The following is a 23,252-nucleotide window of genomic DNA, read 5'->3' as shown; positions in this document are numbered from 1 at the left end:
GTCTGCTATGTCCTGGGTGCAGGTATAAGTTCTCCCTGTGACCATCAAGGCCAACAGACACAGCAGAGAGCCATCTGCCCCTCTGATGGAAGAGCCTTCCATCTAAGAGGTAAAGAGGCTAGGTGACTTGCCCAGGATATGGAGTCCATCTGGAGAATCTAGGCTGGCGCTGAGGGCCTGCACCCTGCACCGGTGCCACTTACCAGGAAAGGTGTTAGTGAAGCGTTCCTCAAACCCTCTGACTCAACCTCAAGATACATCAAGTGCGATCAGCACAGCAAAGGGTTGAGAGGCATTTGCCTGGCAGTATCCGCTCTGGCTGCTACTGACTAGACTTACTGCTTCACAAAAATTCCTGGCTGTGACCCACTCGAGGATTTCACAGTTCCTCACTGTTTGAAAAACCAGATTCCTCCCTGTGGAAACTCTGAACCAAATGCTTCCCCTCATGAATGGACCAAGGGGATGGAGGAAGGAAGGCCTGAAGGAGGAACCCAGGGGTGGTGCTGAGGGACTGGGGACGGACAGATGCTTACCTGAGGTAGCACTGCTGCTCCTTGCCCGGCCAACCTCTGCAGGGAGCTGACCTGAGGACCTGTGACAGGCACTGCAGTGGTGGATCCCAAAGCCTGAAAGACAGAGTGTGAAACGGTCAGAGTCCAGCACGCAGCCCGGGGTCACGGTCTCAGAAATGGCCTAATCCACTCGTGCTCTCCATGTACCCCTGGAAATGAGAGAGAGAGAGAGAGAGAGAGAGAGAGAGAGAGAGAGAGAGAGAAGCATTGCTCAGAACACAGTCAACCTTACTGTATCCTGGTTTCCCTTTTACAATGAAGTTTCTATACAGTGAGACAAAACTCATGTGTACAAGTGTGTGCGTGTATACGTGCACACAGCTGATAGATTCCTGACTGGCCTTGAACTTATCTTAGCTGAGGTTGGCTCTGCCTCCTCTTCCCAAATGCTGGAACTCTCAAGCATAGTAGTGGTACACGTCTTTAATCCCAGGACTCAAGATGCAGAGGCAGGAGGATCTCTGAGAGCTCAAGGCCAGCCTAATCTACCTGGGAAAGTAGGTCCTTGGCTCACTCCCAAGAGTTTCAGGGCCCAACCCTCACACAGCCACTTATGGGAAGAACCCCACTAGGAAACAATGGAGTGAGGTGTGGGCCTTGGCAGAGCTACACAGAGAGACCCTGTCTAAACAAAACCAAAAATGAAACAAAAAACCAGGGTGTGGGGACACACACCTGTAATCTCAGCACTGGGGAGGCAGATAAAAGTAGTTCCCTAAGGCTCCCTAGCCAGCAAGCTTCATCAAATGAGCAAGTTCCAGGTCCCAGTGAGAGACACTGTCTCAAAAGCCAGGGCGGAGGTTCACACACATCACACATGAATACACACACACACACACACACACACACACACACACACACACACCAGCTCTGAGGACTGTCTGCCTGTCACTGTGGGCTCCACACCACTTTAATAGGAAGAAGCTGTCATCTCCCAGTATAGATACCAGCTCATGTAACTGGGGCAGCTTGCTCAGACCCATGGAGGTGGGAGGCAGGCAAGGGTGGCCATTCCATTAACATGCTTCCAGGAGGTTCCAGAGGCCCACCTGGAGAAAGCTGCCACATTCCAGCAGGCTCTGCCATGCCAAGGCCTACACCTCACTCCACTGTTTGCTACCGGGGTTCTCCCCATGAGTGGCTGGGTGCCCATGAGTGGCTGGGTGCCCATGAGTGGCTGGGTGCCCATGAGTGGCTGGGTGTGAGGGTTGGGCCCTGAAACTCTTGGGAGTGAGCCAAGGACCTACTTCTCCTGGGGCCTCTCTTCTGACTAAGATGCCTATAACACAGCTGGTTCTGCCCATGAGGGACAGAGCACCCTTCCATGTGTGGCTCTCTGAGCCCCTATGGGCTTGCTTTGGCCAGCTGCTCTAGCTTTTACACTGGGCATGAGGAGTCTCAGGGTCCATTTCTGGGGCCACTTCTCTGAGAATCTACCTTGGTGCACGATTTCCATGTAGACCCCTCAGCTCTGCATGTCTCTTTGACTGTCACTATCGTGTAAGCACTGATACCCATACTTTATTCAGAAGGCCTTCATTTCTGCTTCAGCCCTCTTTCCTGACTGGGACAGGGGCAGCTTTCGACTGTCACCTTAGTGATTTACACTCAGAGGAGAGGAGGGAGGAGAAGCCAAGAGAGTGAGGGATGACCCAGGTTTGCCCGAGGTTTTGCTCGAGGTTTGCCTGAGACCCAGAGTCTCCAGAGAGACAACAACAGGGACAGCTGTGGTTCCACTCTGTGCTTGATTCTAAGTCACCAAGAGACACAAACAGCAGTGTATTGGGGGCTGGGTCCTGTAGGCCGTGGGAGGTTTGCAAAACAGAGCGTACTGGATGCTTCCATCATGATCCTAACTGACGTCACTCAACTTCACAGCTGTGTTACCACTGCCTGGATTGGGGTGCCCGGTCTGTTCTTTAGGGTGTACTAAACATAAGGTGCCTTTAAGAAAGTACAGGGTGCCAGAGTCAGGCTCTTGTGGGGACAGGTTCTGTACTGTCCTGTGAGACCACGGCCTGAGCATCAGCATCCTGACAGTTCTCAGTCTAAGCCCACATGCCTTGTAGAAAGTCAGTAGCAAACACTTTGCTAACAGAGTGCCAGTATCCCGTGGCTTGGCAGGAGTCCTCTCAGAATATCCCTGTCACCTCTCACAGATGGCCCGCCCCCTGCCAATGCTGCACGGACTGAGGGTGTGCTCTGCTCGGTCTCGAAGCTCACAAAGGCATCCATCCTTCCACGGCCTCATAAAGCACTCATTAATAAGCGGGAAGGCATTTTGTCTTCGAAGAGCTGACCTCTCTGCTCCACGCCGGAATTTATCGATACAACTGAAGCAGTCGCTTCAGAGGTTGGTTCACTTAGAGCCGCACTTCTGTCAAGATAAACGAGCTGCTGATGACGACATTTATGGCTCTGAGCATTTTAATAGGGGGAAAAGGGGCCATAAAAGTCAAAGATAACTTCCCTGTATTAGCTCAGTCCAGCAGGCAGTCTGGGAGAAGGCGAGGAGAAGCCAACACGTGGACGGGGAGTCCGGTTCAGGCAGGCCCTTCAATCTTCAGGGCAAAAGCTCTTGTGGCTTTGGAAAAACTTGTCTTTGGCGAATGTTTCCGAGTGTCACGGAGGCTCACCTCAGGAGCTTTGGCAGGGATAGATGAGGGAGCACAGATGTGCTGTGGCATCGGTTACACGGAGCCACTTAGTGTTTCTTGCTGATGTCCCTCCCCAATGGCCACAGAAGGAATCTTGATACTTGGGCCATGAAGACTAAATGGGGTGGCTCTGTGGGTTGGGCACTGCACAGCCTTGGTGTGAGGGGACAGTAGGAACTGTGTGTGTGAAAGAAACATCACCCCAGGACTAGAGTCAGCCCATCCTGGCGACCCCCTTTGGAAAAGTCTATGTGAGAAAGGCCGGATCCCAGGATGTTGTTGTCTTACGGGTGTGTGTGTGCGTGCTGTAGACCTGCAGAAGGTGGGGCTTAGATCCTTAGATTTGGGGACATAGTCTAGTGTGGCTATGAGACTCTTCTACTTGTGCTTCTGCTTTCTGGCCATAAGGTATGCACTTTGCTCTGTCATGTGACCCACATGCTCTTAGAGACCCAAAGCCATGTTGGACCTGAATGTCCAGAGCCATGAGCTAGATAACCCCCTCCTCTTTCAAGTTATCTTGGGTGCCTCATGACCGACGCGACACAAAGCTAAAAAACGTACCCTCTGGTTGGAAAGCTGCATCTGCCTTGCCTTCTCCCCTCGAAGTCTACCTGTCTGCTCCCAACATAAGCACAGCATATTAAGGCCCCACTGCAACCTATGGGTGGGTCAGAGCGCTTCTGGCCTGAGGCTTCCTCCTAAATCCAGGCTGGAGATAGAGCTGGAGCCAGTCTGCTAAGTGGAAGCCAGCAAGAGCCCTCTGGAAGGAAGGGCTTCCATCTCACCTGTCTCTGTCCCACTGCTGTGGCTGATATGGCCAGCGGGGCTCTCATCTCTGTGGCCATCAACGCCCCCTTTCCACCCTCCACACATCCCTGCACTTTCTGACCTCTGATAGCTTCTGTGCAGCTCCTTTCTAAGTCCCAAACCAGTGCAACTCTTAGTGACAATACACAAAACTTTCTTGTTTGATTCTGGTGGAGAAGAGGGTCCCTGTAAGGGTGGAGGACTGACCAAATGCACTGTGTGTGGGATCCTCCCTCAGACTCTCAAAGATCTTCTCTTCACTTTCCCCTCCAAACTCCAGGTGGTTAACATGGCTTTGAGTGGTGCATGGGACATCAGAAGTCACACTGCCAAGGCCATCACACAAGAAACTTTTTTGAAAGAAGCCAGAAGGGGTCACCATAGCAACGGCCACCACAACATCCAGACTGGACAGGGAATGCCAGGGCCGGGGGGATGTCTGCTGTGTGAGTGGCCGTGAGCTGCCTTCCAGGGACACATGGCATGCTTCCTGCTCGTGACTTCAGAGAGCTGAGTTCCACAACTCCACAAGGGCCAAACAGCAATGACTGCTGTTCTATGAGTCACCAGAGAGACACGTCTCCCCCGATGAATTCCCATCCCTAAGTTATAAGCTAGTCGGGAGGACCAAGGGCCAGAGCTACAGATGGCAGCTTAGAGGTCATATGACTCAAGTTCCTTGAAAAATTTTATATGCTAAGATGGCCGAGCCCAGGAGAGCGAATTCTAACACAGAAGCTTTCTAAGGCTCCCGCCTTTAATACAGTTCCTAACGTTGTGGTGACCCCAACCATAAATTCACTTTCATTGCCACTTCATAACTGTAATTTCACTATTTTTATGAGCCGTAATGTAAATATCTGCGTTTTTCAATGCTCTTAGGTGACCCCAGTGAAAAATGACTGTTCAATGCCCTTCCCGACGGGGTCGAGACCCACAGGTTGAGAACCACCATTCTAGAAGGTCACACCTGGAAACACACACAACCTTGCTCTTTGTATATAGTTGGGGAAACTGAGGCTCTGCAGGTAGAAGATGTTCCCTTAGGCTACATTATTAAGCCAAACCTCAGAGTCAAGAAAACTAACCTATGTGGTAAGTGACAGGGCTGTGCTCACAGAGGAAGTCCGGCCCAGCCCTCCCTGAGAATGCACTCTCTCTGGTGCTCTCTGCATCTGGGAAGTCACAGCTCAAGATGGGGTTGGCACGAGGCTTAGGATCACTTGACCTCTCAGCTACTAATAGACACATCCCAGCAATGGAGAGCAGTTGGTGAGAGTTGGTCTCAGCTGGTGTGGGAATAAAAACCCAGTTTTTCTAACAAGATGCTAGGGTGGGTGAGCTAGAGAAAACAGGGAGGGGCCAGCTCAAGCTAAGTAAGGCTCTCTGGATGTTAGTCCCCATCCTGCTGAGATCTCTAAAGACTTCCTGGGGAGGTGGCACAAAGTGTGTCATTGTGGAGACAGAGGAGCCAAGATGGAACTGGGGTGAGGCCAGGTCACATGACTGGCCCTTCAGCGCTCAGGTTCATTACATGTGCAGTGGGCCCATGGACCACTGTCATAGCAGGCACATAGATGAAGGTTTCTGTCTCTCAAGCCATATGACCCCTCTGGGTTCTGTCACGTGGTTTTGACCATGGCTTCAAGTAAGGACATGAGTGCTGCAGGCAGAGACTGTGACGTGCCCCTCAGGGTCGAGCCTAGGATGGCAATGGGTCACAGGGTCACAGGGTCATACATTTGCCTGTATCCCAATGCCCCTGCAGGAAGGTCTTGAGGCTGATCCTGAACACTTAATATGCCAGCATGTTCCATAAAACTTTAGTCATCTGTTGAGGGGCAGGTGCCAGGCACAGGGCACTGGGGTCTGAGCCCAGGATGGTCACTGGCTGTGGCTCCTAGGATGTCAGGGAAAGAATCTCCAAGTCTCTGATTCTCTCGCTGGCTGTTTAGGATAACCCCCGCTCAGATGGCCGTAACCAGGGTCTGACTTTCTATGCCCAGTGAGGCTCATTCCTCCATCTGGCAGGATGGGAGAAGACTGAGAGCTGAGGGGAGGGCGATTGCTTTCCTACTTCCGCTCCATGTGGCCCCAGCCTTGGCGGACACAGCCAGAGTGCAGCGGTTTAATTGCGTCTGGGTTGTGATTTTCCTGCATTCTTACAGAACTGCTGTGATATGTGACTCAGATAACAAGTGAGCCCCAACATTGGTAGCGGCTAATAAATATTAATATAACATAAGCACCGCTTTGACTGTCATGGGAACCAGCTTGTTATTCACAGATGAAACTCAATGGTTGCCTTTATCACAGTTGGCAGGAAAAAGCCACTCGCAAACAATGCTCCTGGCACAAGTTTCTGGGTCTGGCCCCTGCACTCCAACCTGGGAGTCCCCACTCCTGTTTCCTAGACACAGAGCCTCCACTGGCCTCAGCTTGATGGGTGCTCCCCGAAGTCTTCACAAATCCCCAGAGAAATCTGCACACTGTCCTGCCTCCCCCAACCCACTGCTCACAGCCACGCAGGGCACAGTGGCAGTCAGGACCAATGCCAGGCGCACCCACCTGAATGTGAATTTCCATCCAGTGGTACCCTGCAGGGCTCGGCGCAGGGGAGAACAGAAGCGCTCCCGTGCTTGCTCACCAGGAGCTAATCATGGGGAGGCCTTCTGCTTTGGACAACTGGAAACAAGCATGGGGAGACAGAGAGCAGGAAGGCTTCCTGGAGGTGGTGGTGTCTGGGCTGGACCTTTAAAGGTCCAGAATGTTCCAAGTGGGCAGTAGATGAAGTTCATAGGAACCAGAAGGGAGAACAGAGAAGCCAGCAGCAGCAGGGGCACGTGGGAACCAGTGGGAAGGAAGATGGCAGAGGAGAGGTACATGCAGAGAGGCTCTGTCTATGGGGGCCTTGAATGTCATGCACAGGAGCTTGGTCACTCTGGAAGTGACAGAGCATGTCTTAGCGAATAGAGCTGGGGCAGGCATATCTCTATTGGATCAGAGACCCTGTGTGCATAACACTGTGTTTAGGCAGGGCCACTGACACCTGCGGGCAGCCAAAGGGTTAGGTTTTCATCCCTTTAATACATTAGATGCCAGCTAGCTGCCTCCCTCGCTTGCTGGAAGGCCATAGCAAGGCAGGTGGGCGAGGGCAGCATGTGGAGATGGCACACCATGGCCTACAGACTCATCTGGACCTTTGCACTCCCTCCTGCTGGGGCCAGTTTTCCCATGAGGTCCTTCCCTGCCCTGCAGCCTGCTCTCTCCCAGGATGCTAAGTATAAGCCCCAGTACAGGGCAGGTGCCAAGCAATAGCTGCGTCTCAGACTCTCAGGGAACTGCCAGACTGTTGCACTATACTTTGGAAGCAAGAGCTCTTGGAAGACTGGGTCCTTCACATCTTGGGAAGGGGTTATTTGCTATAGCTATGAGAAGCAAGGTGACCGGGGGCAGTGACACCTGGCCTCATGGCTCAGCTGCCAGTGCAGGTGGCCTGTGGAGCTGGTGACCCTGACTGAGACTTGGTCAGCGAGGGTAAGGTACCCCCCAGGCCACTCCAACAACTGCAAGGGCCCTTTCAGAGGGCAGTTGTCAGTCAGCATGAGAAACTAGAGGCTCCACTCGGCTGACATCGGAAATACCCTTTCTGCAGCACTGGGGTAGTGGAGTAGCTTAATTAACTTGAAAGGATGTAATTTTATGCTATTTAGTACAAATGCACACTCTAAATGGCACTGCAGTCTAAAGAGCAGGGGCTGTGATTGGTGGGGGTAGGGAAAAACCACGGCCAGAGGATCCTGGCAAACACAGAAGTGTGTGTATGTGGGGGGGGGGACAAACTTCTGCATGTAAATGGGAACCTCTGAAGCGACACAGCTCAGCCACAGAAGGCAGCCAAGACAACTGTAGCTGAAAGGGCTTCGTCCCCTCAGCTCCCCTGAGAAATGCAAAGCATCTTGGGAAGAAAATTGGACTCTGGGGCCTAGGAGGCCAGCAGGACTCTCCCATCCCCCCTTTCCACCTGCTGTGGAATTTACCTCACCCTGCCTGATGGTAATGCCCAGGCTGAGAGGGACATATCTAAGAGAAGCTAAGACAAGTGTGTGTCCAGACTCCCAAAAGCTTGGGGGCTTGGGCAGGAATGACCCAGAGGAAGGGGTGGAGCTTGGAACCTCTATGGAAGGACCTTGGAGTTAGTTTCCCCCTCCCTGTTCCCAGAACACACAGCAACCTGTGACATTGATGACTGGGGCTGAATGACAGCCCTGGAGCCTAGCAAATGACATAGATGGTAGGGGCTGCTCCTTCCTGTGTTCCTGGAACCATCATTGCTTGGGTCTCAGGGCCCAGCATCCATGCTAGGGCCTCTGGTCTTTGCATCAGGCTCTGAACATAGCCAAGTCTGTGTCCTTACAACACGTCCCAGAATGAGGATGTATGCTAGGCCCCACACATAAAAGACACTCAGAAGATCCAGTGTCCACCTGCAACCGTGGACACACCTCTCAACGACCATGTCATCTCCATCCAATTAGATACTCTTGCTAGTACCACGGGAAGGCCTGTTATGTGAACCTGTCTAGAGAGGACCCTGGAGTCAGGAAATGCAGGGCCTACCTTTAAGTACCTCCAGGGTCACTGGTCCTTGGGTGGTAACTACCTGGATGGAGACATTCGCCTACGTTTACTAGGTTGCATGTCTAGCACAGTGTCTCTCACTGTACGTGACTTGTACCTCATTTTTAAAGTGCTGGCCCTTTCTTTGGAGAGGGGGTGAGACTCACTTTATAGCATCCCACGACCTGGTGCCCGAGGCTCACCACTCTGCTCTGCTTGAGGCTGTGCCTGAATAATCCAGAAGGCTAGGAGGCTCTAGGCTAGCGATTCTTAACCTTCTGAATGCTGCAACCCTTTAATACAGTTCCTCGTGTTGTGGGGACCCCCCAACCATAAAATTATTTTTGTTGTTACTTCATAGCTGTACTTTTGCTACTGTTATGAGTCATAATGTAAATATCTGTGTTTTCTGATGGTCTTAGGTGACCCCTATAAAAGGGTTGTTCAACCCCACAGGGGTTACTGCCCACAAGTTGAGAACTGCTACTCTAAGCTAATCTCTGGTCTCTGTTAGGAATGTTCTTACAGGACTTGACTCATTTCCGCTGTGCTCACAGCCACAGAGCCTCAGGCAGCATGCTCCAGGTGACCCTTCATTGCCCATCACAGGAGGGCTTTGAGAGCACATTAACTGTAAAGCTGGGCCCCCTAACTCTGCCAGCAGGACATGGGCTGCCAGGTGCCTAGTTTGTCTTCAGTCAGGGATATGGAGGGATTCCTGATAAAGGTAGCAGGAAGGTGGCACAGGGTGACCAGAAGTCCCGCACTGCCTCCTGAGGGTCCCAGTGGCCCTATGTGGCAGGTGACTTATGGGAGGGATGATTCTGAGTCCCATCTGTGACTTGCTTCTCTGTAAGTGATGGCCCCTCCCTGACCACAGCTCCCTTGCCTCTCTGATGTGGGATACTGGGCAGCCAATGTGTTGGTGAGGCTAGAGAATCAAGGGCACAGGTCCTCCAGCAGGCACCTGGTGAGCCCGGTGCAGGGGCAAGGACCTGCTCCATAATCTGGAAGATTAAGACCAGTAACAAGCAGTTAAGTTATCTGAGAGTGCTCCTTAAGGACTTCCAGGGATGACAGAGGGACTCCAGGCCTGGCAGGATAGAACACGTCTCCAACCCCAGCCATTTGAGGGGCTGAGGCATGAGTGTGAAGGAATCCAAGGAGAACTCAAGGCCAGTCCAGGCTTAATAATGAGATCCTAATTAAAAACAAACAAACAAACAAACAAACAAACAAACAAACAAACGTGGGAGTGGGGGGAATGAAAAGGAAGGAGGGAGAAAGAGAAGGAGAGGTTGGAAGAGAGAAGGAGGTAGGGGATTGTGTGTATGATCAAGAGATCCGATTTAGACTGCAAAGAGACAGAAACTTCCTAGCAGAGGCAGGGCCCAGAGGTGCTGGGTGTTGGGGTCAGAAAGAGCCCTCTGCCAGAGTACTGTCTTTTTAAGAATGGCTAGATTGGAGGACGTACCCAGAGCACTCTGGGTACAGGCACATCAGGACGGGAGACCCTGCAGCCAGAGCTTGATGGTCCAAGGCCCATGTGCCAAAGTTTCAGTCTCCTTGGCATCTCTTCTACAGAGCCGTTAGAGCCCCCACATCTCCCGGCTCACCCTCACTGCCACTCAGACTGTGGATGTCAGAGCACTTCAAGCCCAGTGGCTCACTAGACCACCCGGGGGTGGGGGTGGGGGTGTCCCTGCCTTCAGTGAGGCCTGCCAGGAGCACAGAATGGGTGTGGGGTTGGCCTGCTCAGCTCAAGAGGTAATTTATATACTCATACCTGCACTACACATAAACAATCCTTCTGAGGGAGGGAAACCTTACCATGGGGATAGTCCAGTCGCTTGTCCTGAATGCCACTCCAGGCCGGTCAGTAGCCATAGGCATGTGGCTCAGAGGCCTGCCACTATGGTTGTGGGAGGTGGCACTAGTCCCTCAGACTTCCCATGTCTAGGCTTCCCTAGGGACCACTGTGTCCTCAGGGTGTCTCCTCACAGTGTCTGATACACACCTGGCACTAGAAGGACATAAAAACCTGAGCTGTCACCTGAGTGAAGCTGTAGGACATCATGGCTCAGGCAACCTTGGATGAAGCCATTTAACCTCCAAAGCCCTTGTTTTCCCATCCAGAAAATGGGGTTGTGCTGGTTTTCGAAGGGGAGTTTGTGAGATGGGATGAGGCAGGTGTCAGCTGAGGACAAGGTGGCCCTGACTGACTTTATCCCTTTGGGGACAGGAAGCCCAGGTCTCGTGCAAGCTGGACTGAGCAGCCACGTGTGTGGCGAGACGTTATATCGCCAGTTGGCACGGCTGCCCTCAGGGGACACAGCACCCCATTGTCTCTACGAAGCTTTGTAAGAAGGTTGGCATTTCTAATTAGCAATGTGTTGAAAGTGAACTTCAAATCCTGAGTTGTCTGGACTGAAAGAGAAAAGAGAGCCAGGCTCGGTATCTGCAGCGAGAGACACGCATATCACATGACTCCGTCTCTAGTGAAATAATAGTGGCATTCTCTCTGAGAGCTATGGGGTGAGACTGCAGATCCCTTGTGCTGTCCCTGGGGAAGCCTCCCAGATTGCTGCCTGCAGAGCCTGGAGGAGGTGGCACTGGGAAGCTGCACCAGCCACCAGAGTGCGTTTATAAGGCACTTCTCTGCTGGGGTCTGACTGGAAACAATATCATTCCGTATCTGTCACCCTTATAAGGCTCTGATTGCCTCCTGACCTCTTGCTCCGAGTCCTCTCCATGTGACATCCCACCTGAATGTCCTCACCTGCCAGCACCCGGCACCTGCTGGCACTTGGTCTATGCACCAGGTATAAGACACACGCTGTCTTAAAGGCGGTAAGGGAAAAAAAGCAAAATCTCATTACTATTTTAAAGCATTAATTATACGTTGGAAATGATAGTATTCGGGATATGCTGGTTACGTATCATTACAGTCAGTTGTCCCGGTTCTTTTTACGCCTCTCGGGGACTGATGAGGCAGTGCACAGGGGTTTTCTGAGGTAATGGGAATATTCCCTACCTCGTCTCCACAGGGGTGTGAGTTACCTGCATGCCTGCGACTGTCAAAACTCATCAGATGGTACAATTAAGATCTGTGAATTTCAATGTATGTAAATTATATATCAAAGAAGAAATCACACATTAAAAAAAAAGTCGAGCGCCAGTTACGGCTCCCTTTTAGACAGGCAGAGCTCTGGGGGCAGCTGGGGGAGCACCCATGGGGTGAGCTTTATTCTATGGGGCAACCCCAACACTGGAATGAAGTAGCCAGTCCTGACTATGTCTATTGCACCTGGGAGAGGACCCAGGATGAAGACATGGAGCAGGAAGAGGGTAAGGAGTTCTTGGTAGCATAGGGTAAGTGTTGGAGCTCACAGAGGTTATGCCGCTGTGTACACCCAAGCCTCGTTGATCACCAATGCAGCCTTCAGGATGGTGCTTACACAGGAAATCATTGAGAAGGGCAGCTCAGCCCAGGACAGAGAGGAAAAGGGACTTCAGAAGCCCACTCTGGCTCCCAGCCTGGTGTGCCATAGCTGTAGAGTGGACACTAAGCCTACAGTGTCAAACACAGCACACATCCATCCTGTCCCCTGCCAGGAGCACTTAGGAAGTCCCAGCAGGAAGCCTAACATAGCTCAAGGCAGGGCTGCGGTCAGGGACAGACATGCAATAGGCCAAGAGCCAGTGGGTATTGTGGGAGCTACATTCTCCATGAGAAGACCCCACTAATTTAAGGTGTCGTGGGAAGAAGAAAGGACAGGGAATCAGGGGTCAGACACCCCAAGCTCTACCCTAGAACCAACAGCCCTGTGAGCAGTCAGCGTGCAAAGCTGCTATTGGATTTAAATAAGTAGGGCCCATCATGCACTTAGCCAAGGCTGGTGTCTTTTCCCTTTCCCCTCTGAGAACGTATAACGCTTCAGACATAGGTGACAGAACATTTATGGAAACTCCTGATACCAGGAAGGAAGTTAGCAGGAGCCCAGAGGGATCCACAGAAACAGGTGACGTTAACTGATAAAGGCAAAGTTACCAAGAGAAAGTCCTGTCCTCCGAAGTGTTCACAGCCCAGGGTCAGAAGGTTGGAGACTCAGGTGAGCCCTTGACATCCTGAGCTCGGACTTTCTACCTGCAAGGTCAGTGATGGGTACAAATGCAGAAGGGAGTCTTAAGTTATCAGCAACCTCTGTCAGGCCATGGGCACTGCAGTCACTAGGCAGTGACCCCGTGTATGCCTCCTCTTGGCCTCGTGTGACCCTTTGGCTACCTGAATCATTTTGACCTCCAGGCATGAACTGTGGGCCTTCCCGTTAGCTCCACTAGCATCTCTCCTCTTCTCCCTGTCTGCTATGAGCCTCACCATCATAGCTAGCCAGTCTCTTTCCACAATAAGCCAGGATACAGTGTGTGCTTAAGAATGGGGCCCCCCGGGCGTGGTGGCGTACGCCTTTAATCCCAGCACTCGGGAGGCAGAGGCAGGCGGATTTCTGAGTTCGAGGCCAGCCTGGTCTACAAAGTGAGTTCCAGGACAGCCAAGGCTACACAGAGAAACCCTGTCTCCAAAAAAAAAAACCCAAAAAAACAAAAACAACAACAACAAAAAAGAATGGGGCCCCGTGCACAAGGGGTGCTTCTGTCTCAGATTTGGAAGTCTCCAGTTATTGGTGACAACTCAAAGGATAGGTCACATCCTGGGGCTTCAGAGAGGAGACAAACTACTGGCTGGAGCTAGAACATCTTGAGCCCTGTGTGTGCTGTGGACTTCTGGACATCATGTGACTCTGTGAAGGGCAGAAGGTGAGTCTGGCCAGTACCCTTAGTACCTGGAGCCCACAAGTAAGAGAAGAGCCGAAAGACCCAGCCATACGGGCCCACCTTGTTCTGTACCTGACACAGAACTGGCTGTTCACCCTGAAATTCCATGAAGAGGCCCAGGACACACCCAGGGCACCAAGTGGAACTGGGTACCCACAGTGTGATGCCACCTAGCCTCCTAGCTGAGGCAAAGTGCCAGCAGGAAGTTGGAGAGCCACACAGTAAGCAGGGCTGGCTAGGCCGTGGCATAAACCACAGATAGTTGCAGGGGAAGATGCGGGAGGTGCCTTGGGGATGAGGAAGTGAGGTACACACTGGCTGGGGTAGGGATGGGGGATACTAGGCTACACTAAGCAGGACTTCGTTCTAGATCTCTTATGGCCTTACAGTGCTTTGAATGTCTAGGGCTCTCCTGAGACTAAGGGTTCCCCTCTTGGGGTTCCCATGTCCCAGGGCACTGAGATCCTCCACCCTCTTCATTGACTCAGATCCTTCACACTGAACTGTGGGCATCAGCCACTCACTCTGTTCCCCATTCTATAGATGGGAAAACTGAGGTCCAGCCAAGGCAGGAGCAGAGAGCCTTGAACCATACAAGTTCACGTTCATACACTGCAGAAGGAAAGCCATGCCCATGTAGGTCAACACCACCAGGTCCTTTTCTTCTCCGGGCACTTAGCAGGCAGGCACTGACCTGGCCCAGCAAGTTGTTCTTCAGTGACAGGTTCCAGAGAGAAGAGCCAGGGGATCAGAAAATAAAGATAGTGAAGCTGGGATCAGGAACTCTTATACAAACTGTGTCTTAGGCTGAGCAAGTTTATTACGAATTGCAGCATCTTATATACACTCTGCAGAAGGAAAACATGACAGACTCGGCAGAAAGCTGTCATACCAATGGACAAAGTCAGCAGGAAGCCAGTCAAGCAATGCTGCACAAAGGGAACACACGGTGTCTCAAGTGTGTCACTGACTGAGCTCACAGCAGTCTGGGGACTGATGACCACAGCCCTTTCTTTAGGAGGCAAGAGTTGAGTTTCCAGGATCCAAAGTTGCAGCTTCCCCAAGATCCTGGCCCCAGGCCATTACTGGCTTGCCACCATGCATGTTCCTGGTTTTAGACTAAGACTTAATTCCCTCTCTATACACCATCAGAACCTTAGGGAAAGCCGTGGACCAGCCTGGCTCCCAACAGTTTCCCCCTCTTTTATTTTTTTAAGGTCAAATGATTTACTCATGGCGGAGTGTCCAAGAGACTCTGATGTTTCCTAAACCAAGAGAAGCCCTGCTAACGATGTAGAAAGAGTCACTAACATGAGCAGTCTGGGTGTAAAGTCAAATGGACATTAAAGCATGTCAAAGGGGTTGAGTCCCTAGCACTTGTACAGTACATCCTTGGACAGTTCAGATGTGAAACCGAACGCACCTAACTACTAACTACTACAGGGTTATGAAATCTAAGAAATCTAAACAAACCTTATAATGCCTTATTTCCTATAAACTATTTTTAATTTTGTTCCATTTTTACTTAGATGCGTCGTAGCTTAATGGAGTGATGCAGACATACCTAAAGCCAGCATGATGCTGGAAAAAATTACCGATGTATAGTTTGTATTGCATCTCCTAAGTGCAATGCCATAGCTCTTAAATAACTTAACTTTGCCTCTAGATTTTTATCTATACTTTCTTGTGTTGCCAAAGCCAGAGAGCTATTAAAAGCAAGCAGATTTCAGAATGATGGTGGCAAACACCTTTAATCCCAGCACTCAGGAGGCAGAGGGAAATACATCTCTGAGTTTGAGACCAACTTGGTTTACAGATGGAGTTTCAGGATGGCCAGGACTACACAGAGAAACCCTGTCTACAAAAAACAAAACAAATAAAACATAAAACAACCCCACCAAGAGTCCCCCAAAACCAAAAGCAAGCTGACTAGCAAAATGGGCAGTTTGTACTTGCTGGTTAGGGCCACTGTGGAAGCAGCTTCTAGAGACACTGTAACGATGACAATGGACTGTATCCCCCAGACTGTAAGCCAAAACAAGCTCTTCCTACCTCTTGTTGCCACAGCAACAAGAAAACTAACACATCCAGTCTCCCAAGTGCTGGGATTACAGGTGTGTGCTGCCATGCCCAGCCTCGTATGCTCACTTAATAAACATGCTCTTAACAAACCCTCCTCCACTGCTGCTGGGAATGTGAACCTGTACAACCACTCTGGAAATCAATCTGGTGGTTTCTCAGAAAATTGGAAATAGTTCTACCTCAAGGCCCAGCTATACCACTCTTGGGCATATAGCCAAAAGATGCTCCACCATCCCACAAGGACGCTTGCTCAACTATGTTCATAGCAGCTTTATTCGTAATAGCCTAAAACTGGAAACAACCTAGATGTCCCTCAGTTGAAGAATGGGTAAAGAAAATGTGGTTCATGTACACAATGGAGTACTGCAAAGCCATGAAAAGCAAGGATATCATGCAGGAATGCTGTTCCAGGCTCACATTCAGCTATTTCTTACACCACCGAGGACCACCTACGCAGGGATGACATCACCAACAGTGGGGCTGAGCCTTCCTACCTCAATCAAGAGAATTCCCCAGATGCATTCACAGGCCAATCTGAAAGAGGCAATTTCTCAAATGAGTTTCCTTCTTTCTAGGGAACTCCAGTTTGTGTCACGTTAACAACTAAGATCAGAGTCCCTAGGCATCCCTGACCTTACAAGTGTCTGACGAGTGTCTTTTCTTTGCTACTCAACTCTTAAAAGAAAGACAGCCAGATTCAACACTGAGCCACCTCAACCCCATTATAGTCCTAGAAAGAGGCTATAAATGAAATCTCATAGTCAAATCCATCAATACTTAATTTACTCATTGCAGGTGGCAATTTACTTAGCTGAGTGGCAGAAATATTGGGGTTTACCGGTCAGTCAAATGGCTGTGAGGTGGCCACCTGCCTTGAGGAGCTTGTCAGGTGCACATCTTGCAAGCCTGCCCCGTGCTACCCATGCACTCTTGGGCCCAATGCCAACTTGAGCCTGACTGAAGTCCCAGGTAATCCCTGGAAACGACTCAGGAAAGAGCAGTGGTAGCCATCGTTGCCACTGTCCATGACAATCTTTGTGTCGGCCTGCTTTCTGGTCTTGGGAGCTGTGGCTGGTGGCCATCACCCACATGACTGTCCCACAGCCAGACACCCGATCTCCTCTAGTACCATGTGTATAGCCCCCTGCACAATCTTCCACCTCAGCATCTCTGGACACCCTCCCATCCCCAAATGCCATAGTGCCTCTTGCCAGCTCTACTGCAGTCCTGGCCTCTGTGGCAGTTCCAGTTCCTGAGCCCATGGTAACCCAGGAGCCCAGAAGTCACACATAAGGATGAGCTCCTTGGGAACATCTTTGCTTGCATTCATTTCTTGCAACCCTTAGGAAGCTTGGGGGTCAGCTCCACGATAACCATTGAGGGAAAAGTGCATTTGTGCGGAAGGACCGGTGCATCATGTCTGCTCCAGCATCTAAAAAGCGCTTTCAAAGGGACTCTAGACCGGAGCTTAAATAATGCACACAGTCTCAGGAGAGAGACTGTTCTTACCAACTGCTTTCCCATGCCTGAATTTTCAAGGGCTTGGTTTTTTGCTCAGTCTCCACAACTTCCCTGGTACAGTGACCTCTTTTGCGCAAACATACAGGGGCTCTTCCAGGACCCCATCACCTTCAGGGTCTTCCCCCAAGTTCATGGAACCCCTTTCCTGCACTCAGATTACGGTTTTGTTTTCTAAGTATAACTCCTTATTTCCAGGGATCATCTGGCCTGGGGCTCACTGAGAAAGGCAAATGGAAACAAATACACTCAAGGAGCTTTGCAAGATCATATGTAGACCCTAGGTTGAAAGTTACACCCTCCACACACTGGTGTACAGCACTAATAACTTCTGCTTTGGGGGCTGGCTGCTGGGGGCGGTGCATACTCCACCATCTCTCATAACTAAACATGCATTCACTCTCCCCCAGTGTTGAAGGTCTTAGGAAATCTTGCATTCTGCAACATCAACAGTCACGGATTTCGCTGTGTTCTTTGCTAGAGACAGTCACTCTTCCTCAGGCTGTTCTCTGTACTCTCTTCTGGGCTCCGGATGGACACATCCAATTTCCCCAGCTTCCATTGCAAACCCATCCATTGAACCCATGAGAGAGACCTCAGACCCTCCTGTTGCTGCTTGATTCTCCATCACACACCTTCCTCTCCCCGGCTCTTGGCTCTGCTCTCCTGAGTGCTGCTCTCTCTCTGATACCTTAGAGAATCAGATTTTGGAACTGTCCCTCTGTTTCTACAGCCCTCACCTCCTGGACCTTCTGTGGCACGCACTCACCGGCTGTCACAGGGGGCGGAGCTCTGGTTTGAATAAGAATGGCCCATAGGCTCATATGTTTGAATACTTAGTATTTAGTTCTCATTGAACTGTTTAGGAAGGATTAGGAGGTGTGGCCTTGTTGGAGGTGTGTCAGCAGGGGTGGGCTTTGAGGCTTTGAGCCATTCCCAGTTAGCTTTATTTATCCCATGCTTGGGGGTAAAGATATAAGCTCTCAGCTACTGCTCCAGCACCATGCCTGCCTGTTGCCAGGTTTGCCTGCTACACAAGGAGCTTGTACCAGCTACTCCATTCTCTCAGAGTCAGCAGCCATCCCCGCCGCTCCCCACCTCTCCATCAGAGGAGTATCTAATAGTATGTTCTGCATCATAACCAGTGCATGGCCTTTGACTTTCCTGGGCCAGTCACTTGGTTCCCAGTGGCATGGACCTTGCTCACACTGCACATCACACCAGGCAGAGGCAGCGCTGTTTAGACTCTCACTCACTCGGGTGCTCCCCTTCTGGAGGAGGGCTGGTCTTGGGAGAGCCCTTGAAGCAGAAAAATAACTAATGAGAGATAAAAGCCTGGCTTTGAAATTCAAATTCCTCTGTTCTTCCTCACGCCTTACAGACACCAGGATCTAGCTTGTCTTCCTCAGGCCCACGGCTTTAATGTCCTAATAAAGATCTGGAGGGGGATTAAGAAAGAGTCAGCTTGACTTTGGGAAAGTGGATAATGAGTAAACATTTCCTTCAGGGAAAGGGAGAGCCTTGAAAAGCCACACCCCAAAACCTCCCTTTCCTAAGTGCAACAGGAAGCTGTTCACACAGGTACACAATGGGAACCTGTTGTATTCAACTGCAAGACCCGCCCCCAGTGATGGGAGGAAAACTGGAGGCAGAATTTCTCTCCCTTCCTCTGACCAAGCCACTTTTATGAGTCCTCTCAGTATGTCTCTATTTCTCAAAGTAACTGGAAAGCAAAACAAAACCTCAAAACCCCGCTCTGTCAGTCAACCTCCTTCACACTCTATCCTGGCAGATCTGACCTTTTGGAATAAATACAATCTGACCCTGGTCCTCCCCCAAGCTCTGTGTGTGTGTGTGTCCCTTAGCAACTGGGCCAACCAAAATGTGGGCCTGGTACCTGGTGTACCAAGGTGCAGTGACAATTTTTGCATCTTGGTTTGTTTAAATATGTTTTCACTTTAATCCCAGGTGTGGGACTGCTTCAGACTGTCCACAGCAGCTGACTATGATTTGCCTTGTGCCCTAGCAGAGGTGTGATTTTTGTCAGCAGCAGATAATTTCTGATTGTGTGATGTTTGGAATTATGGGGACTTTTCAGAGGGTATATAAATGCTAGGGCCCCAAGAGACAAGGTGGGTTGTTGGTTGTTGGTTAATTGTGGTTTATTAAGTAGTCCTGCACAAATAAAAAAAAATTAGATATCCTGACTGCAAAGATCAAACTTGTCCCAAGGAACTCGGTACCCCTAATCAGCAGGAAGTAGTCTAAAGATAACATCACCCCCTTTTCCCTCTATACTTTTTTTTCTCTCCTATCTACCGTTAGGGGGTTGAAAGGATGGAAGAAAAGAGAACCCACAAAGTAACTTAAGTCCAGCTACACCAAGGTGGGGGATGTGGGGAAGAAAAAAGAAGCAGAAGCAGGAGGGAGAAGGGAAAAGGAAGGAGGGACAAGGGAGGAGGCAAGCAGATATTCCCACCTCTCCAGGCTTGTTGTCCTCAGCTAGCTCAGCACCAGATGAATGTCACTATAACAAGCTCCCACTCCAGCAAGGACTCTCAGATTATTGCCAGGGTTGGTGCCAACCTGACTGGCTCCCACCATAGCAATCACAGTCTGCAGAAGGATTCTGGGAACCGGACTTTTAATACAGTAGTCCCTGGAGGCTGTATTTGTGGAGAACCAGGGCCTGCTGGTCTCCAGCCTGTCTGCTTCAAGGGTTTCTAAATAGGCAAAGGGGACTCCGTAAGTCACCACCCTCCAAAGGGAAGGAAGTTGAATCCGGAGGCTTTTCCTGGATTCAGAGAACAGGGGGCACAGAACCAATCTCCAGACTGGAGAGACCACTGGTCAAAAATCTCAGCTTGCTGCAGACATGCTCAAGCCAAGAACTGAAGTAATACTTAAGGCCCTATCAAGGAAGTGTTCATAGCAGCTTGAGATAGCGACTCCCAGGGACAAAGCCTAAGTCGGGGGGCACACCCATGAGCTTACCTCTTAAGAGTACCACTAGAGGGCTGGCGAGATGGCTCAGTGGGTAAGAGCACCCGACTGCTCTTCCGAAGGTCCGGAGTTCAAATCCCAGCAACCACATGGTGGCTCACAACCATCCTTAACGAGATCTGACTCCGTCTTCTGGTGCATCTGAAGACAGCTACAGTGTACTTACATATAAATAAATAAATCTTTTTTTAAAAAAAAAAGAGTACCACTAGAGCCTTGAAGCGAAGACTGGGGCTAGCAAGATGGTTCAGTGGAAAAGGCATTTACTGTCAGGTCCTAGGACTTACACTTGACCCTCAGATCTCACACAGTAGAGGAGAAGAAACCCACAGAAGAAAACCAATCCCCTCAAGTTGTCCTCTGATCGCCACATCATGCACATACCCCCAGACAAATACATAAATGCAAAAATAAACGGGAAAAAATGCTGTGAAGATTAGAAAAAATTCCCCTCACGCTTAGTAGGAAGAAGGGTAACAACCGTTCTGAAATACGCTAACACACATGGAGCACCTACTGCATACATCAACACATACAGGGCCCTTCTGAGCTCCTAGCTTTGATGAGGTACCACGACAGGTGTGTCTCTCCTGACCTCAGAAGCCAGATAGCCAGCCAAGGAAGACCTAGCTCATCATTGTGAAGGCTGGGTGAGCTGGCATCAAACCAGTTCTTAAACCATCAACAGGGATGACCTAGGCAGAGTGAGCAGAACCAACACAAAGTGTGTATATTTTAACACTCATGACATCCATGACTTGGAGTTTAGAGGGAGACTGTTTCTTAAGACGTCTGGCTCAGACTGACCCCCTCCCCCCATTCCCTCAGACGCACCAAGAGCTGTAAACCAGGGAGACAGACCATAATGCAAGCCTGTCATCCTTTGCCCAGAGAGATCTGTGAGATGCTGTAATCATGGACAGAGCTAAGGACAAATGATCTGTACCGCCAGGTTTTGGTATGGTGTGATGTATCTTCACACAAGCTACTGACTGGCATGCCCAAGTGCTGGTGCCACACTGCGCAAGGTTTACCCTCACACACTATATATGTCCTGTTTCAGTGCTAGACAAGGCCAGGTGCCAAAGCCTGGAACCAGTGCTAGAGGATAGGGCCCCCATGCTGTACTGCATGCAAATCAAGCGAGAATCAGAGAGAGCAGATAGTCACGCAGACGGCAGGCATCCATCTCCCTCCCGGGCTAGGTTTGCTGTTCAAATCGGAGCTGCCGAGTGTGAACGTTATTTAGATTTAATAAGCCCTGTGTGGCGGGTGGCGATGTAGGCATATCAGCAAATGGCAGAGCATTCCCTGTTATTGAAAGTTTCGATCATGTAACATTGCTCAGCACCCAATCATTGAACAAGTAAATCAAAATGAAACATGAATTAACTAATGAATGCTGTCGGATTTAAAGCCAAGAAAATCCTGCCCGTCTCTCTCTTTCCCAGCATGGAGCCACAGACTGCCTCCTGAAGGCTGATTCCCCATCTCCTTCTAATCTATTCACACACACACACACACACACACACACACACACACACACACCACATACACCAGCTTCCCATATCCTCAGCCCAGGGCCTTTAAGAGTGCAGGGAATCTTCCAGAAACCCATTTTGTGCACCAAGCCCATCTTTTCTCAGGATGGAGGCCACAACCTAGGAAAGACACTCCAGCTCTCTTCAGTAGCCCAGCCCCTTGGGGAGTCCAGTCCAAAGGACACCAGTACCTGGCTGGCTGGACTTGGTTGTCACCTCTGAAACAGGAACTGACCTACAACTCAAAGCATTGCCTGCTCCTGTCTGGCCACAGCCAGCCTGCTTGTACTCATCCGATGCTCCACTATTCATCGCCTCCCCCCACCCACCCCCGACAGCAAAAGAGGTTTGTGACTGTCTACTCTGAGCACAAGCTGGGCACTGTGGCAATCTCTCCCAGAGGAAATGGAGTAACTGTCCGTGGTTCTGAACACACACACACACACACACACACACACACACACACACACACACACACACACACACACACACACACACACTCTGAGCGCGAGCCCATATCTGGTGCTGTCCGTGGTGCTGGCCTCATAAGAATCACACCGGTTATAGAGCTGTCCGTGGTGCTTAGCGAGGGGGGGGGGCGGGCAACCAGGGACACTTTCACCTAGGGCTACCAGGCTCCGTTCCCAACTTACCCAGGAGAGGGCGCGCATCCATTTTCCTTGGCTTCTAGATTTTTAGCTTGATTAAAAACAAAACTTACAGTGTTTATGCCACTCCAGGGGGAAAAGGCAAATTACAGCTTACATTTCAATTCACACAGCTGGCTTCACACCCTGGTCTCCCACCTTGTCTCTGAAACGTGCACAGCCTTCTCTGGGAAACTGGAGATGCCAGAGTCTAGAGGCCACACACCTGGTCCTCACCCTGGATACAGACACCCACACCTGCAGGCATGCTTTATAGATGCACACAAATTCTATTTTATACTGAAGATTAGAATGATAAAATGTGTATCATTTGAAAAGTAACAATACCCAAATTAAAGGAAGCGAGGAGTCTCAGAATAAGAGGCCAATGATGCAGCCTTGGTCTGCAAGGCCTGGATTCTCCCAGGGGTCACTGGTGAGAGTCTGATGAAAAGCCCAAGAAGCTGATGTCAGACTTGATGTCACAGGAAATGGCAGCCACAACAGACAACTCACTCAGGAAGAGTGGAATATGACCACACCAGTCTACACCAGTCCATACTGGACCATACCAGCCCACACTAGCCCATGTTGGCCCCAGCCTATTGTATAGCACTGCCCATATGAAAGGTTCTTCCTCACTTATTGCCCTGTATGTCAATCCACTCTGGACACAGCCCCAGTGTCACAGACACACGCAAAGGTGTGCTTTAGTCCCCTCTTAGGTGTCTCTCAATCCACTCAAGTTGACAATCCAGATTACCATCATAGCTTCTAAACTCCCTCTTAGCATTTTAAATTCGGGTGAAATCTGCATTTCATTTGCCTTTAACACACACACACACACACACACACACACACACATCACTGAGTGACATTTAGCGCACACACCATATTGTGCAACCACTTCCTCTCCCCAGCCCATGAAAGGGGGACTTGATGTCTCCTCTTTTAAGAATGTTTGTG

The 23,252-nt window shown here is 50.4% G+C and overlaps 1 protein-coding gene across 1 annotated transcript in view; it reads right to left on the bottom strand.

Annotated features, from left to right (window-relative positions):
- The window catches only part of Phf21b (PHD finger protein 21B), a 71,992-nt gene that overhangs the window by 22,310 nt on the left and 26,430 nt on the right, over positions 1–23,252 (bottom strand). The window contains exon 3 of the mRNA XM_029470050.2: positions 537–629. Within this exon, the coding sequence (XP_029325910.1) occupies positions 537–629 (93 nt within the window). The remainder of the gene's footprint in view (positions 1–536; positions 630–23,252) is intronic.

The sequence above is a fragment of the Mus caroli genome, unplaced genomic scaffold, assembly GCF_978045245.1.
Source record: "Mus caroli unplaced genomic scaffold, Mus_caroli_1 scaffold_16, whole genome shotgun sequence".
Taxonomy (NCBI): Eukaryota; Metazoa; Chordata; class Mammalia; order Rodentia; family Muridae; genus Mus; species Mus caroli.
This window is presented reverse-complemented; position numbering and strand designations above follow the sequence as displayed.